The 16,220-nt window shown below is 48.4% G+C and overlaps 1 protein-coding gene across 23 annotated transcripts in view; it reads right to left on the bottom strand.

Moving 5' to 3' along the window:
• Window positions 1-417: 417 nt before the first annotated feature.
• Window positions 418-16,220, bottom strand: part of LOC105022906 (receptor-type tyrosine-protein phosphatase F) — a 205,079-nt gene continuing 189,276 nt past the window's right edge. For 13 of the 23 annotated variants that reach the window (XM_029118703.2, XM_029118705.2, XM_029118704.2 and 10 more), the window contains 12 exons: window positions 13,513-13,610; window positions 10,949-11,072; window positions 10,655-10,830; window positions 6,275-6,394; window positions 5,769-5,923; window positions 5,248-5,533; window positions 4,645-4,823; window positions 3,068-3,194; window positions 2,213-2,338; window positions 1,871-2,025; window positions 1,589-1,724; window positions 418-1,364 (listed from right to left, as the gene is read on the bottom strand). In XM_029118703.2, the coding sequence (XP_028974536.2) occupies window positions 1,296-1,364; window positions 1,589-1,724; window positions 1,871-2,025; window positions 2,213-2,338; window positions 3,068-3,194; window positions 4,645-4,823; window positions 5,248-5,533; window positions 5,769-5,923; window positions 6,275-6,394; window positions 10,655-10,830; window positions 10,949-11,072; window positions 13,513-13,610 (1,751 nt within the window). In that variant the 3' untranslated portion in view covers window positions 418-1,295. Of the gene's footprint in view, window positions 1,365-1,588; window positions 1,725-1,870; window positions 2,026-2,212; window positions 2,339-3,067; window positions 3,195-4,644; window positions 4,824-5,247; window positions 5,534-5,768; window positions 5,924-6,064; window positions 6,077-6,274; window positions 6,395-10,654; window positions 10,831-10,948; window positions 11,073-13,512; window positions 13,611-16,220 lie in introns of all 23 variants that reach the window. The other 10 variants (XM_034291382.1, XM_034291381.1, XM_034291386.1 and 7 more) reach the window with 1 other exon arrangement.

The following is a 16,220-nucleotide window of genomic DNA, read 5'->3' as shown; positions in this document are numbered from 1 at the left end:
TCTATGTATAATTGTACATATATATAATCATCATTCATAATTATATATATTTTTATAATTTCTATTTCTGTATAAAATAATAGCAGGTCAGCTGAAGAGTCCAGAGGGTTTGTCTCTCTGTGTCCCTCCAGTGGGAATGGTACTATTCTGTACACAGGGGGCCAGTGTTAGTGGCTGCTACTCCTCTCCCCACCACCATGAGGCGCCGTTCCTGCTCTCCCTATGGTCCAACCCCCAGGAAGTGGATAGGCAACGGGCTTAGAGGCATATAATATGATTCATATACAGAGTTTCAAGAGTTGATTTTCAAGTTCAACATCCGTTGGGTGTAAAAGTGTGTTTGTTCCACTCCAGATTGAATTACTGGTTAGCTTAATGTATTGAAGGCCTCAATGCCATCAAGGCTTCTCTCTGTTGAAATAATCATGTGCTCTTTGAGTGTCTGTACAATGGAGATTTAGTTGTGATAAGTTGATTCCAGGATTCTCACTAGCTATTGTAGTTTATATACTCAGTACCTCTATTGTGGTTGGTGTACGTTTTCAAATGATTTTGTACTTCTTTTAAAATCCTTTTTTATAAGAAAAAACAATGTGAAAAGGCTTATTATCAAAGTTAACCCAGCTCCATATTAAAACAAATAAGACTGAAAAATACATGAGAATAATAAACAATAAAATCAGGGTACAAAGATAAACCGACAGCAGCTTCAGAGAACAAACAGTGGCTCTCCTGTGTTAGTATCTAGGAACAAGTTAAAAATACAGGTCCTTTGTGCTAACATAACCTAGAAAATAAAATGTACCGATTATGGAAAAACTAAAATGCAGGACCACAGCAAGGCCATTAAGACAAAGGAAATGCCTGATGTATTAAAATGATTATAAAAAAACAACTAAATAATGAGAACAACATTATTATTCATAATAATTTGTCATGATAACGATAATAAAATAAGAAAAGAAAGGTCCTCTCTTAGTGCTACCAGTAGAACATATGGCATATTTTAGAACAGAGACCAGAACTCAGTGGTAACTGTCACTCGCTCCAGTACAGTTGTCAACGACAAGGTATTCTTTTGTTGTTGGATCTCGTCAGTGTGATGTTCTTAAGTAGTAGACCTCTGGGATTGGTTAAATGGTTGAACCTGTCGCTAGGAGACAGTGGCCCCTCCCTTCTTCCCCTTGATAGGATAACTGTGGCGGGGTCAGGTGACATTTCAGGCGGTTGGTTTGATTCAGGTACGGTGGATGAGATGGGACACAAAGTGCCAGAGGCTGTTCAACTCAGAGTGGTTACGTTGCATAGTGGTCAAAACTGCCCAGGTACTCCAGAGCTGCTCTGTAGCACAGCTGATACTGATCCTGGAGAGGGAACAAGGAAACACACTTCAGTCACTTCACATGTATCAACTGCACCCAGAATCATTTGTCAGCATTAATCCCCTCAGAGACGCACGTTATTTTCCCTGACCGAAACACATTCAACTGATTTCAGCGATAAAATGTGAGGAGGGGTTGGGGAACCCAATGTAAACATAGCACCCAAACGACCCGATCAACAGCCGGTCCGGCCTAGCGGTCTATACCTCAGTCTGCACCATGGCGGGTCTTTGAGTGCGTAGCGTCTTCACCGTCTGGAAGAGGTCCACCACGCCCTCGTACCTCATCCTCTCCAGGACGATGCTCAGCGTGATGAACACGCCTGTCCGGCCCACCCCCGCACTGAAGAACAGGAAGACACACATTACACACCCGTAATCTGGCTGTGACAGGACGCCACAAACAAAGGCTAGGGAGGGGGCTCTGTAATATGACAACAGTGGGCGTCTTCCATGTCTTCAAGGCTCATTTTATTGGCAGTGGCTCACCTGCAGTGAACAGTGATTGGTCCATCCTGTCCAAACTGCTCCTTGGTTTTATGAACTTGGCCAATAAAATCAATGAATCCTTCACCGGTCTTTGGCACTCCTTGCTCTGGCCAATCAGTGAACTGAAATTGACGGATCGTCCTGGATTGGCCATCCTGAGGGAACAAAAATGAGTGTGAGAAGATCAGTTCGGAGACGTCTGACGGTTTCTCTGCTGAAGATTGTTGTTAGTTGGTTTATGTAATGTCATTCACCAGACACTCCTACCCAGACACTCATACAGTCAGCGCGTTCAATCAATCAACATTGTTAATAAAACCTTCTTCCACAGGACCCACTCACCCTGGCGTCGGTGACCTTGAACTCTCGGAGGATGTACTGGGGCATGTTGTACTCAGCCATGGGGTCCACCACAAAGTACTGGTAACGGGCTGAACGCTCCGCGGGCCAGTACTGATGACACTTCTCCTGCGGAAGGACACACAACCAGCGTTTGAACAGGTGTGTGTGTGTGTCCCTGTGTGTGTGTGTGTCTCTGTGTGTGTATGTGTGCATGTTGTGTTTTGTTGTGTCCCTGTGTGTGTGTCCTTGTGTATGTGTGTGTGTGTATGCGTGCATGTTGAGTGGTGTGTCCCTGTATGTATGTGTGTGTTTGTGTGTGGTGTGTGCATGTTGTGTGGTGTGTCCCTGTGTGTGTGTGTGTGTATGCATGCGTGTTGTGTGTCCATGCGTGTGTGTGCGTGCGTGCGTGTTGTGTGGTGTGTCCCTGTGTGTGTGTGTGTGTGTGTGTGTATGCGTGCGTGCGTGTTGTGTGGTGTGTCCCTGTGTGTGTGTGTGTATGCGTGCATGTTGAGTGGTGTGTCCCTGTGTGTGTGTGTATGCATGCGTGTTGTGTGTCCATGCGTGTGTGTGTGTGTGTGTGCGTGCGTGCGTGTTGTGTGGTGTGTCCCTGTGTGTGTGTGCGTGCGTGCGTGTTGTGTGGTGTGTCCCTGTGTGTGTGTGTGTGTGTGTGTGTGTGTATGCGTGCGTGCGTGTTGTGTGGTGTGTCCCTGTGTGTGTGTGTGTGTGTGTATGCGTGCATGTTGAGTGGTGTGTCCCTGTGTGTGTGTGTATGCATGCGTGTTGTGTGTCCATGCGTGTGTGTGTGTGTGTGTGCGTGCGTGTTGTGTGGTGTGTATGCATCCGCGGGCATCTTACCCGTCCCATCTCCCTGAGCTTGGTGAGCATGACCACGATGGTGGAGTTGTGTTCCCACAGCATCCTCCAGAAGTCCTCCGTGGTCTCCGCCAGGGGCCCCTGGGTGGCCAGGTAGGCCTTCTGTTGTCTGGGGAGAGGGGCAAAAACACTCTGAGAAACACCCAGAGAACCAACCAGCCAACCGCCGGACAGCCTTGGGAGACACACCTCCCCGTCTTATTTCCCCACCAACGCTCCTCTTAATGGTTACGTTGTCTGGCTCTGCCATCAAGCTTCCACTGATTGCCTACAGGTGGCAGTAGAGCTCTGGAGGACACAGGGTGCAGCCATGAAACGCGCACGCTGGAATGCTCGCACACGCGCACACGAGAGGAGGGAAAGAGAGAGAGGGTGAGATAAATAAGGGGAGAGAAAGTGTGAGGGAGCAATGGAGAGGGAAAGAGAGACAGCCACGGGTGAACAACTAATGAAGGGGCTGCAGGCTAGGCAATAATATGGAAGCAGGAGATTAGTGATGCTCTGGCCTCACTACTCACATTCAAATAAAGAAACAACGACAGGGGAGGGAGGGAGGGAGGGAGCGAGGGGGAGAGGGAGGGGGGGAGGGAGGGGGAGGAGAATAGGACACTCTTTCTGCGAACTGGAGAGCAAAACTCTGTCCTCTATCTGACATTAGTCATATACACACACACACACACACACCAAACTACCCTGTGGCTAAGGTAAGACAGTCTATTACTTCCACCTGATGATAATCCCATCTACCTGTCAAGATGTGTAGCATAACCTGAGTAACATAAAGCAGTCAAACACACACACACACACACACACACACACACGTGCAGTGTCTCACACACCAAATTTAGATAGATTCCATCCATTCCCTCACTGTTGGCGGTACATTTAGTGTTGTCTCCCGCAGGCTCAGATGGCACTTGAGGTGCCTATTTAGACTGTCCATGTACCCCTGGTTTAAACAATGCTCACTGACTAAATACAGCTGTTGGACACAACACTAACGACAGGTCCCAGGGCTGAGGTCCCTGGGCTGAGGTCCCTGGGCTGAGCTGCTGAACATGGAATGAGAGAGAGAAGGGGAGGGAGAGGCACAGAGAGAGAGATAGAGGAAGGTCTCTAGAAAACGTTTTATTAACTCACGCACGCATTCGCAACCTTTATTTAAATACACCTTGTAGTGAGTTGGAGCAGTGGTCATTAAGCTGACAAAGCAGCCTGGGACTCTGGAGAGTAGCTTTCATTAACACTCAATGGAAAGAGGAAGAACACGCTGTGTGTGTGTGTGTGTTTCAATGTGAGTGCATTTCTATGCGTTTGTGCTTATTAGGAGGAGGAACAAGATGGGTCTTGAGCCTTCAGCTTTCTTAGAGACCACCACACAACTCCCTCTACTCCTTCCCCCACCTGAGTCTGTTCTCCTTCCTCCGCCTCTCCCCGTTTGAGCCTTATTAGGTTGGAAAGACAGAAACCCCAGATCTGCCTCAGCAGCTACCGCTAGTTCATTCACCATCACCATTTCAAACTTCATGTCGTCTTAGTCCGTGGCGTTGCTCTCTAACCTGTATCCATCGATGCAGCTGGCGTTGATGTAGTCAGACCCCTCCACTCCTCTGATAGGCTGCAGACACACGCGGGTCGACTCGAAGGGCATGATGTTCACCAGCCGGTTCTTGAACTTGTTGCAGGGCAGATTGGCACTGATGAACCTGGATGTGTGTGCTTTGGAGTTGGCCAGTCTCTGCGAGGAAGAGGAGAGACAGAAGCAGAGAGGGAATTGGGGATTACTATCGCCATCTTCGCCGCTGATCCAACACGATGGAGGACTTCACGAAGACTCAGACGACAGAACTAATCCCAGAGGGAGGGACGGTAGAGGACCAATCGGGAAACTACCACACTGTCACCGCCCAATCACACGGTAGGGACTGGGGGGGGCCTCCCAATCGCTGCACTGTAAGCAAGGCTGTGGAAAAGCTGACCAGCATGTAGTCACCGAGCAGAACAGACTTCAAATTGGCTAATGTTTCCGCTAATGTTTCCGCTAATGTTTCCGCTAATGTTTTCCGCTGGAAAAAAGTCAAATACCTCAGAACTCGGTGGGTGAGAAAGCGACAGATGCAGTAAACATGGAGAAAGCCCTGGAGCGTGAAATGCTGATTCACCTTAAACTCCAGCTCCATGGCGGTGACGGTCTCCCCGGCGGCCGGCTGGGTGAGCTTCTGGATGTGGGCGTACAGGTTGCGCGCGGGGACCTCCGTCAGGCCGCAGGTGGCTGCCTCCAGCAGGGCCTCGTGGATAAACACGTACTGGTCCTCCGTCTGCACCATGTAGTTCCTCTGGGCCCTCATACACGTCACATGACCATAGATGTCCACAGACTTCTCGTGCTTCATACGCTCCAGCATGGCCTCGATCACAATCAGACAGCCGGTTCTACCCACGCCCGCACTGGGGAGAGGCAGAGGGGGAGAGGGGGGAGGTTAATTCATATGACTTTCTGATTAGTACAGTTGACAAACCCCCACCTGGAGAGAAGGGGACAGAAGGCAAATGTTAAACGGTATAGTCCCAGAGGGCTGGTACACATTCACATCTGGGAGCAGTACAGCCCGTCTCTACACCTCTAGACTCTCCGGTGCTTCGGATGTCTGCCTTCAGTCTCCACACCTCCAGTATAACCCACCTGCAGTGGACCACCATGGGCCCGGCGTCAGGGGGGTTGCAGGCCTTGACACGGCGCAGGAAGGCCAGGATGGGGGTGGGATACTCTGGCACTCCGTGGTCTGGCCACGCCATGAACTGGAACTGACGAATCTCGCGCTTCTCACTGGACCCATTCTGGATGAGGAAGACCGTTAAGAAGATTGCGCGCGCGCGTGTGTGTGTGTGTGTAAGTTTGTGTGCATGCAGGTGTGCGTTTTTTTTTTTTCAGCAGCAGAAGGGTTAGAAAAAAGAAAAGTAAGAAGGAAACCAACCAACCTTCACGCCGGTCTGAAATGTGAGTTAGTAGAATGATACATTGTGATCAAGGTGGAACGCAATGGAATGGAGAGAAGACAAAGACAAGAAAGGCAGAACAGAGGAAATAAAACAGGAGATAGCCACTTCCAATGGAAATGAACACACTACAACCCACTACCAAGGAGAGAAAGAAAAAGAGCAGAAGAGCGAGAGCTAGATAATGGTTACCTTGTAGAGGGCGAAGGTGCGTACGCTGTATGTAGCCAGCTCTACTGTGTCTAACATGGTGACCTGGATCATTCCGTATGTCTCTGTCCCTCGGACCGGCCAGTACTGGTCACACTTCACCTGGTCAGAGGACACAAACACCAAGTTAGACTAACGGGCCAAACCTGGTCCGGAACACCTCAAGGCTCTCACTTCTGCATTCTAGTCGATTAGCCGATGCTCTGGTCCAGAGCGACTTTACTGTAGTTAACGCATGCATTGCACGTACAACAGAGACTGGGTGAGGAGGTCAGTGGAACTCAAGCCCCTCGGGGGAACAGAAGAAGAATGGAGTTAAATATTGTGAACTAACAACGTGGATATCTGTCAGATCTGACACCATTTCGTTTTATTGTAAAAGGCCCACACGCTGGCATTCTGGGATGTGCCCTCAGGTCACATGGTGTCCTACAGCCTATAGGGGGGCAGCTGACAAACAGTGTGAAGCTTCTTAGTAACAATATTGGCCAACCAAGACACAAGGTGCCCCAGCTACCACTATCCTTGTGGAACAGTCTGGACATACCACACAGACAGACTGGGAGCTGTGCGCTCTGTTATTTTCAATTAGCTGGCTGCCATCTGGACAGTAGTGTAGTGTAGTATACAGGACACGCCTGGGGAACAGGGGGCTACACGGGAAGCAGGGCGTCCTTGGGAACGCGTCCAGTGTGATGTATACTACATCCAGCAGAGAGGCCCCGTGGGACAAACCTCAGGCCCGAACCAGGGCTACACACTAGGACCCAACACTACACACTGGTGGCAGACACAGGCCAGGACCAGGGCTACACACTAGGACCCAACACTACACACTGGTGGCAGACACAGGCCAGGACCAGGGCTACACACTAGGACCCAACACTACACACTGGTGGCAGACACAGGCCAGGACCAGGGCTACACACTAGGACCCAACACTACACACTGGTGGCAGACACAGGCCAGGACCAGGGATACACACTAGGACCCAACACTACACACTGGTGGCAGACACAGGCCAGGACCAGGGCTACACACTAGGACCCAACACTACACACTGGTGGCAGACACAGGCCAGGACCAGGGATACACACTAGGAACCAACACTACACACTGGTGGCAGACACAGGCCAGGACCAGGGATACACACTAGGAACCAACACTACACACTGGTGGCAGACACAGGCCAGGACCAGGGATACACACTAGGACCCAACACTACACACTGGTGGCAGACACACGCCAGAACCACGCACAACCCTGCCCACACCTGGCTTCAATAGGATGAATAGAGGGCCAAAGGTTTGTGGTTTGCATTTTCGGGATAATTCCGCAAGCTCAATCAAGCATGACAAAAATAATCTGGTGTGCTTTATACACCGTGATATGACAGATTCAGTAGAACAGGAAAAAGGCCATGAAGTACAATGACTGTCTGACATAGTCCACACTAGCTTCAATGTGGTGTTTAATCTTTCCTCAGAACATAACGACCAAAGGCCAACCAGACAGGCTGGCTTTTCAGCCCAAACAACACCAGATTCCCTATATAGTACACTACTTTTAACGGAGCCCTGTGTGTCCTGGTTAACATTTAATGTAGTATACTGGGAATAGGATGGGCTTTGGGACAAGCCAGAGGATGCTGTTGTCTAGCATCAATCTCCATACATAAGGTCAAAGTAAATGTTGAAATGCCAGAGTTGTTAAAAGCTACTAGGCCACGCTCTCACATTGATCCAGGATACATCAAGGAAGGATTGACAAGGACTAATGGAGGGAAGGAGGAAGAAAGGAGGGACAGAGGGAGCATCCAGACTGAAAGTGTAAAGCACAATTGAGAGCTGACATTTGGATCTAGGTGACTGCGAGACATTTTTCTTCTCTCAGTAGAACCCCTTGATGTAGACTCAGACAAACAAACTGAGGTAGAACCCCTTGATGTAGACTCAAACAAACTGAGGTAGAACCCCTTGAGAAAGACTAAAACAAACAGACTAAGGCAGATCCCCTTGTTGTAGACTCAGACAAACAGACTGAGGAAGAACCCTTTGATGTAGATTTAGACAAACGGACTGAGGTAGAACCCTTTGATGTAGACTCAGACAAACGGACTGAGGTAGAACCCCCTGATGTAGACTAAAACAAACAGACTGAGGTAGAACCCCTTGATGTAGACTAAGACAAACGGACTGAGGTAGAACCCCTTGATGTAGACAGACAGACCGACAGAGGTAGAACCCCCTAAAGTAGACAGATGGGATGTCAAAATGCTTTCACACTCAGCAACTACCTACACACACATAACACCTGCCATTAACGTGTAAGGGTGTGAATTATCCGTTATCATTCACATCATCAAACTGCTAGTCTGTCTGTTTTACATCTGTTATCTTCTATCTGACCTTTGCATGTACAGCCTTATCTGCCTGTCTGTCTGCCAGCCTGTTTTACATGTCTTCTTATCTTCCATCTGACCTTTACATGTGCAGACCTATTTGTCTGTCTGTCTGTAGTGGGAACAATTCTCCACCTCTCCAGTGCACAGGCACAGAACAGGAGTAATGGTCCCTCTCTGGGTCACAGCTGATGGAGGACAGCAGGGTGGATGTTAAGGACAGATGCAGAAATCTGTGGCGGTAGTCACAGTCACTTTTGAGAGGAATACAGTTGTTGAAGATGGCGTGAAGACATATTGGTAGACATACGGCTGACATCCATACAAGCGTCAAAGGTTTTACGTCAACATGGCGTGAAATGCACAAGGACACAACAGCCTAAATGCAGACATATTTCACTCGAAGCCATCAGTCGATTCAGGATAGACCCCCCACGGAGTCTTTCCATTACCGTGACATCATTAGGGAATCTATGACTGTTGTAATCATAGCAACGGCCTAAGAACTCTTAGAACCCTCCAACCAGCAGAGACATAATTGAGCCTCTAGTCATGTACCAGTCATGTATCTGGTTTATACAGGGGGTCTGCTGTGTCCTCATCATGGCTACAGGACCGTCATGTATCTGGTTTATACAGGGGGTCTGCTGTGTCCTCATCATGGCTACAGGACCGTCATGTATCTGGTTTATACAGGGGGTCTGCTGTGTCCTCATCATGGCTACAGGACCGTCATGTATCTGGTTTATACAGGGGGTCTGCTGTGTCCTCATCATGGCAGACATGGCACTAGTGACTTTCCAAATGCCTGAGCAGTGACAGGGCAAGTAATCAAAGCAAGAGGGCAGATCAAAAAACACAGGATAAACAATAATAACATGCAGGCAGCTAAAGTGCTAGAGAGATATATTATGAATAAATACATTTATTGCAGAATACAGTGAGAACTAGGGTCAGTCTGAATTCTGTGCTGAGATATTGTCTCAGATCTAAGGAAGGCTCCATCTAATTTCCCATGTGTCCTTCCGAATATTAACTGGACCTGAATCCATGGACTGTGCCTGAATACCTGGTTTGACATCTGCTAGCTGACTCCGCCCAAAGTCATAGTCACTGCCCACAGCCCTCCGGGTCGTCCCTGTCTACCTGGTTGTGCAGCTGACTTGGATTCTGCCTGAGTACTCTGGACACAGCTTACCTGTATTTATTGACCTGCTGGTCATCTAAACATGAATGTGGCCCAAAAATGTCATGCGCTTTTATAATCTTACCCTGCACAGAGGATGACTGGCCACCCCTCAAAGTCTGGCTCCCCTGTAGGTTTATTCCTAGGTTTCCAACCCTTCTAGGGAATCCTAGCCAATGTGCATCAACTCTGTGGGTATCTGTACAAGCACTTTGTGACAACTGCTAATGTAAAAAGACCTTTATAAAATACATTTGACTGACTGAGATAAAGCAAGTGCTAAAGCTCATTTACTGAGAAATTAACTGCTGTTCCAGCCAACCATCATTCAGGACCCAATCTACCAGGTCTGTAATGTGCATAAAATGACTGTATGACATAAAATTACTGCCTGACATAAAATTACTGCCTGACATAAAATGACTGTATGACATAAAATGACTGTATGACATAAAATGACTGCCTGACATAAGATTACTGTCTGACATAAAAAAACGTGATTTTGCATTGTTCCCAAGAAAAGCCACTAGCCGAGGTATAATGGTTAATGACACCACAACCTGTGAGGCTTTATTGGTTAAGTACACCACACCCCCTGAGGCCTTATTGGTTAAGTACACCACACACCCTGAGGCCTTATTGGTTAAGTACACCACACCCCCTGAGGCCTTATTGGTTAAGTACACCACACCCCCTGAGGCCTTATTGGTTAAGTACACCACACCCCCTGAGGCCTTATTGGTTAAGTACAGTATTCAGTTGTATATCTGCTCACCCGTGACTTCTCCTCCAGCCGTGTCATCATCACTATGGTGTGAGCTCTCTGCTCCCACACCATCCTCCAGAAGTCGCTGAGGGTTTCAGGAAGTGGGCCCTGCGTAGCGATGTAGGCGTTCTGCTTCCTGTAGCCGTCTATGTAGTTGGCGTTGATGTAATCGCTACCTGGGACAGCTGAAATAATAGTTTTTCCTTATGATTAATAGTATTTTTATTAACAGGGTGCTTAATATCCCGATGGCAGACTGGCTTAAAGTGATGATATATGATACCACAAGTTAAGGGCTCTCACCGTCCACAGATGTCAGGACAACTCTGGAGTGGTCGTAGGCTATGACATTGGCATAACGGTTCTTTGGCTTGTTGACCTCCATGTTGGAATTCTCCCAGGTGAACTGTTGGGCTGGATCTATGGACTGACGGACAGAGAGAGAGAAAAGAGGAGGAGAAATAAGGATGGAGTGAAAGGAGAGCGAGAGCGAAAAGCAGAGGGACGGATGTATTAGATCCTCTGGCTGCAGAATGGGTAACACGGCCTCATCACTCCAACAGTCATTCCATTCCAACGGCCTCTTTCTGTCCAGTCCCAGTGGAATGGAATCAGCACTACTGCTGACCTCCCTAATCACATGCACAGATCACAGCTAATGACCGATCTTGCCCTCTCCCTTACTTTAACTACACCCTGCCCCTGCCTCTCATCTCCTTTGTTCTCCCTGTCTGTCCCTCGGTCCGTATTTTATCCGGAGCTTGACGGTGGGTGTTGAGGGCTTGGGTACTGGATACGTATTGATGTCTGGGTGATACAGAGACTGCCCCCGCAGCCCTCCCCACCCCGCTGATGCCACCGCTCGATAATGTCACAACGTGTCTTGTGGTTTTGCATTTATTGATCAAACAGGCCAATACCATCACCACGTCCATCAGTTACTCCACCGTCCTCTATCACCCAGGTAACACCATCACCACGTCCATCAGTTACTCCACCGTCCTCTATCACCCAGGTAACACCATCACCACGTCCATCAGTTACTCCACCGTCCTCTATCACCCAGGTAACACCATCACCACGTCCATCAGTTACTCCACCGTCCTCTATCACCCAGGTAACACCATCACCACGTCCATCAGTTACTCCACCATCTTCAACCACCCAGGTAACACCAACACAACCTCCATCAGTTACTCCACCATCCCCTATCACCTGGGTAACACCATCATACTCCTCTAGGTACGCCACGCCTTCAATTCAATTAGCACAGTTTGAATGTGTATATGGGTTCTCTATTAGCAGAAAAACCAGTCAATTACCCTCACATAGTTCAATATCCATTAGCCTTCTTGTGTTTATGTGTCCTTGAGGCACATTACCGTTAGGACAAATGATGGCTAATTTCAAGCTTCCGGTAACTGTTACTCTTAAACTGAGGGTCTCTTTCGGATGTGGTTGCAGTATGAGCTCCAACAAAAGACGTAATTCATGTCAATAGGGTTGCCAAATTGCACTGAGCTCATTCTGAGGGATTATACAAATCCTTTGAAGTTCTCAACCTTTCCATTCAGTTAGAAAAACTCGTGCAATAGATTCCTGAATACTCCAGGGAATTTTGGCAACCAAACAAGTCAAGTGTTTCTGTGGTTTCTGGAGTCTTCCAGTCGGCCCACCACATGAAAAACCCTCAGAAGATGCTAGGGAGAATTGTTCCACTGACACAAATTGTCTTCCTGCTTTCACAGAAAACAAAGGTAGTCTGTTACGGAGGCAAAATCACTGATGAGGGGAAGCGCTACCTCACCGCCACACACACACACACACACACACACACACACACACACACACACACACACACACACACACTGACTCTTCATGAAGGGCCATTTAATTTGCTGTCAAAACATCTCACAGGCAATCAACAGTTACGTGAAGACAGCAAAGAGCGGGTGTGCTAGACTGAGGGCTGCTGGAAAACGTTCAGGTATTGGGGGGGGGGGGGGGGTAGCAAAGTGCCAAGCTGGCACCCCTCTCTCTGACATGTTGCTGAGAACAGGAGAGCGCTGGATGCAGCTAATGACAGAGCCGTGAGTGAAGGCTAGGCAGCAGGTCTCTTCTACAGGGAGGACACAGCCTTTCTGAGACTTCACCTCGTGATTGACAAACACTGCTCATTATACCAGAGTAGTGATGACACCAGCCGGCCCGCCAACTAAACTTCCAGGGTACTACCTCTGGGAATCAGCCCGGCACCACCTTGGATAAACAGACACTGAGCCAGCTCAGGCTGAAATGCGGAACTGTAACATCACGTGTTGGGAACAGCCAGGGCCTGTCCAGACTCTGTACGCAGGCGGGGAGGGTAGCGCACAGCGTGAAACGGCCAGTAAACGTGACGCAACACAGCTACCACGCGGTATCCCCTGGCACCAACACCCACACATGCCATCTGTGACACCAGCGAGGGGGTGGTCCCTGACTAGAGGAACGGCTGGGACCTCCTCCCACATGACACCCAGTGGAATAGGGACTGACTCCTGAGCCGGGCCTGCAGTGTAGCACACAGGGAATAGGGATCCATTTGGGAGGCCCCCAGAATCCCGCTGTTCTGTGTCCTCCCAGACCCACAGGCAACTATCCCCCCTACTCCCCCCCCGTTGACTTTCCTCTATAAATATGTGCCTCTTAATGTCAAAATCTCTTCTTTTAAAGAGACAGACTGAAGATGGCTAATCCCTCGCAGAGTTTCCTGAGAGACTTGACATTCTTCTAGGAAAGGGCAGCCGCGCTCAGAGCAGCCTGTGGGCTGCCTAGTGTTGCTATGGGCAGCTGGACCGGGGTCCAGACCGAGGCGGCCATCTTACCTCATACTCCTGTGAGAAGCGCAGGCTGTCGTTGGCTTTGAGTCTCTCTATGTGGTCTGCCAGCTCACTGACAGGGATGGGAGGGTGCTCCCTCATTCCTGGTGAAAGACAAGAGGACCAAAAGACAGAGAGACGTTAGACATGGCTGGGGGCAAATCAACAACCACACACAACAAACCCACCTATATACATTTATACACACACAAAACCACAAATACACACACACCCACCTATATACTGTACATTTATAGACACGCAAAACCACAAACACACACACATATATTCATTTATACACACACATAACCACATACACACACCCACCTATATACATTTATACACGCACTGTATCTCTCTGACCACAGAGATGGATGACACTGCCAGCAGAACCAAGAGAGCACATCACGACAATGAATGAGGGAGACAGAGACAGAAAATGAGAAGGAGGAAAGAGAGGAAAGAGACAGATGGAGAAGGAGAGGGAGAAGAGAGACGGAGATGGGGAAGGAGAGGGAGGAAAGAGAGAGGAGGAGAGAGACGGAGGAGAATGAGAGGGAGAAGAGAGAGGAGAGAGACGGAGATGGAAAATAAGAGAGAAGAGAGAAGGAGAGAGACAGAGATGGAGGAGGAGAGGCAGGAAAGAGAAGGAGAGAGACAAATGGAGGAGGAGAGGGAGAAAAGAGAGGAGAGAGACAGATGGAGGAGGAGAGGAAAGAAAGAGAAGGAGAAAGACAGAGATGGAGGAGGAGAGGAAAGAAAGAGAAGGAGAGAGACGGAGATGGAGGAGGAGGAAAGAGAGGAGAGAGACAGAGATAGAGGAGGAGAGGGAGGAAAGAGAAAAGGAGAGCGACGGAGAAGGAGAGGTGAGAGAAGGGAGGCCAGACAGAGAGAAGGAACTGAGAGTTGATAAAGGTCTGACACTGTCATGCTGGGCATGGCTGTGATGGTGAGGCAGTGAGGACATCACATCATGAGTGAACTGAGCATGCTCTGTGTGGAAACAGGAAGCAGACATCTCCTGGAACGCACAAGGCTACCGTATGGTGTTGGCAGCGGTGGACCCAGGGTCATATCCACTACTACCATTACTGCCGCCTTACTTCCCTGAAGACTCAACACATCCGTCACACTGTCACTTCAATAAAACTCTAAACACCCGAGCGGTCACCAGCAAACTTATTTCCATTTAAAGTCCACTTCTCACAATAGATGGCCTTAAAGTTGTGAACGGATTTAATCCCAGGGAGTGAAAAAAAAAACACCCCACAGCAAACCTCCCCATGGCGCTCTAGGCCAGTGTCCCAAATAGAGGTTTATTCCCTACGTAGTGCAATTATGTGGACTGGGGCTTGGTTCAAAACTGGTGCCCTACATAGGGAATACGGTGCCATTTAGGATTCAACCTGAATTTTCTCATCGCTGGTTATTGGATGATTTATGACTAATCTACCGACACAAATTCCCAGAGCCTCTGAACTTAGCAAGGCTCCCTCCGTGCTTAAATGGATTTCTACTAAGTTGCCTCATGCGTCACGCATTCCCACTGTAAGCGGCGCACGTAGTCACCTCTTCGATGCTCCGAAGCCATCAAGAGACTCGTAAAACCTCAATGTGGCCTAGCTTACACTGTTCCAAGTCGTGAGAAGACCCAATACACACCCTAATCAGGTTCAAAAGTAGCCCAGCTACTATTGTTCCAAACTATGTCAACTAATGAAGTTTAAAGGCAGACTAGCTAACACGGTTTCACACCATATCAACTAATCATAATTTAAAGTGGCTTAGCTTACATTGTTCCATACTATGTCAACTAATGAAGTTTAAAAGCAGAGTAGCTAACACGGTTTCACACCATATCAACTAATCATGACTAAAAGTAGCTTAGCTAAAATTGTTCCACACAATATCAACCAACGAAGTTTAAAAATAGCCTAGCTAACACGGTTTCATGCTATATCAACCAATCATGCTATCCCAGCTTACAAGTTGACGTAACTTGTTCACATCACTAACCCTGATGAAGAAAACAGGCGTACACATATTAAAAGGTATTCCCAACTAGCATGAACTAATAAGCCTGTTGGGAGAATGAGTGTCATTAAGGCTAAGCTAGAGATGGTTGAGCCTGCTTCAGAGTGTAACAGGTCGGCGTCTCGGATGGCTTCCAGCTACAAGATCATTATAGCCACAACGCTGAACACTAATGGTTGTTGACGGTATGGTGCCCTTGTCACTGTGCAGTACACTACATTTGAGTAGAGTCTTATGTTCGGATTAAAGGGAATCGGGGTGCAATTCTGGACACAGCCTGGACCTTAATGGAGGCCATTGTCATAGCAGCTACACTGAACGCTAATGGGCTAACCGCTACCACTGGCCTTTCCTAGTGCAGGAGAGCACACCCCCAATTAGACTAATGGAACTGTAGGATATTCTGAGATGAGGCCTGTCGCAAATGAACTTAAGGGTGTGTGAGCGTATGTGTGTGCGTGTGTGTAGGCCATGTTATCACTTTTACAAAGAGAGAGACGAGAAGGCAACTGAACGTCATGCTATTTACAATCAGAATATAGAGGCTCACCTCTCTCCTCTAGTAGGGACAGACACAGCCTTGTGGACCAAATGGGACCCTAACATACTACTATAGTCACACCCTGCACTACACAGGGAAGGTCTCGGACAAAACCAAAACAAGACCTTCAAACCGCCAC

Source organism: Esox lucius, chromosome 3, assembly GCF_011004845.1.
Source record: "Esox lucius isolate fEsoLuc1 chromosome 3, fEsoLuc1.pri, whole genome shotgun sequence".
Lineage (NCBI taxonomy): Eukaryota > Metazoa > Chordata > Actinopteri > Esociformes > Esocidae > Esox > Esox lucius.
Note: the sequence above shows the minus strand (reverse complement) of the source record. Positions and strands in the feature narration are given on the sequence as shown.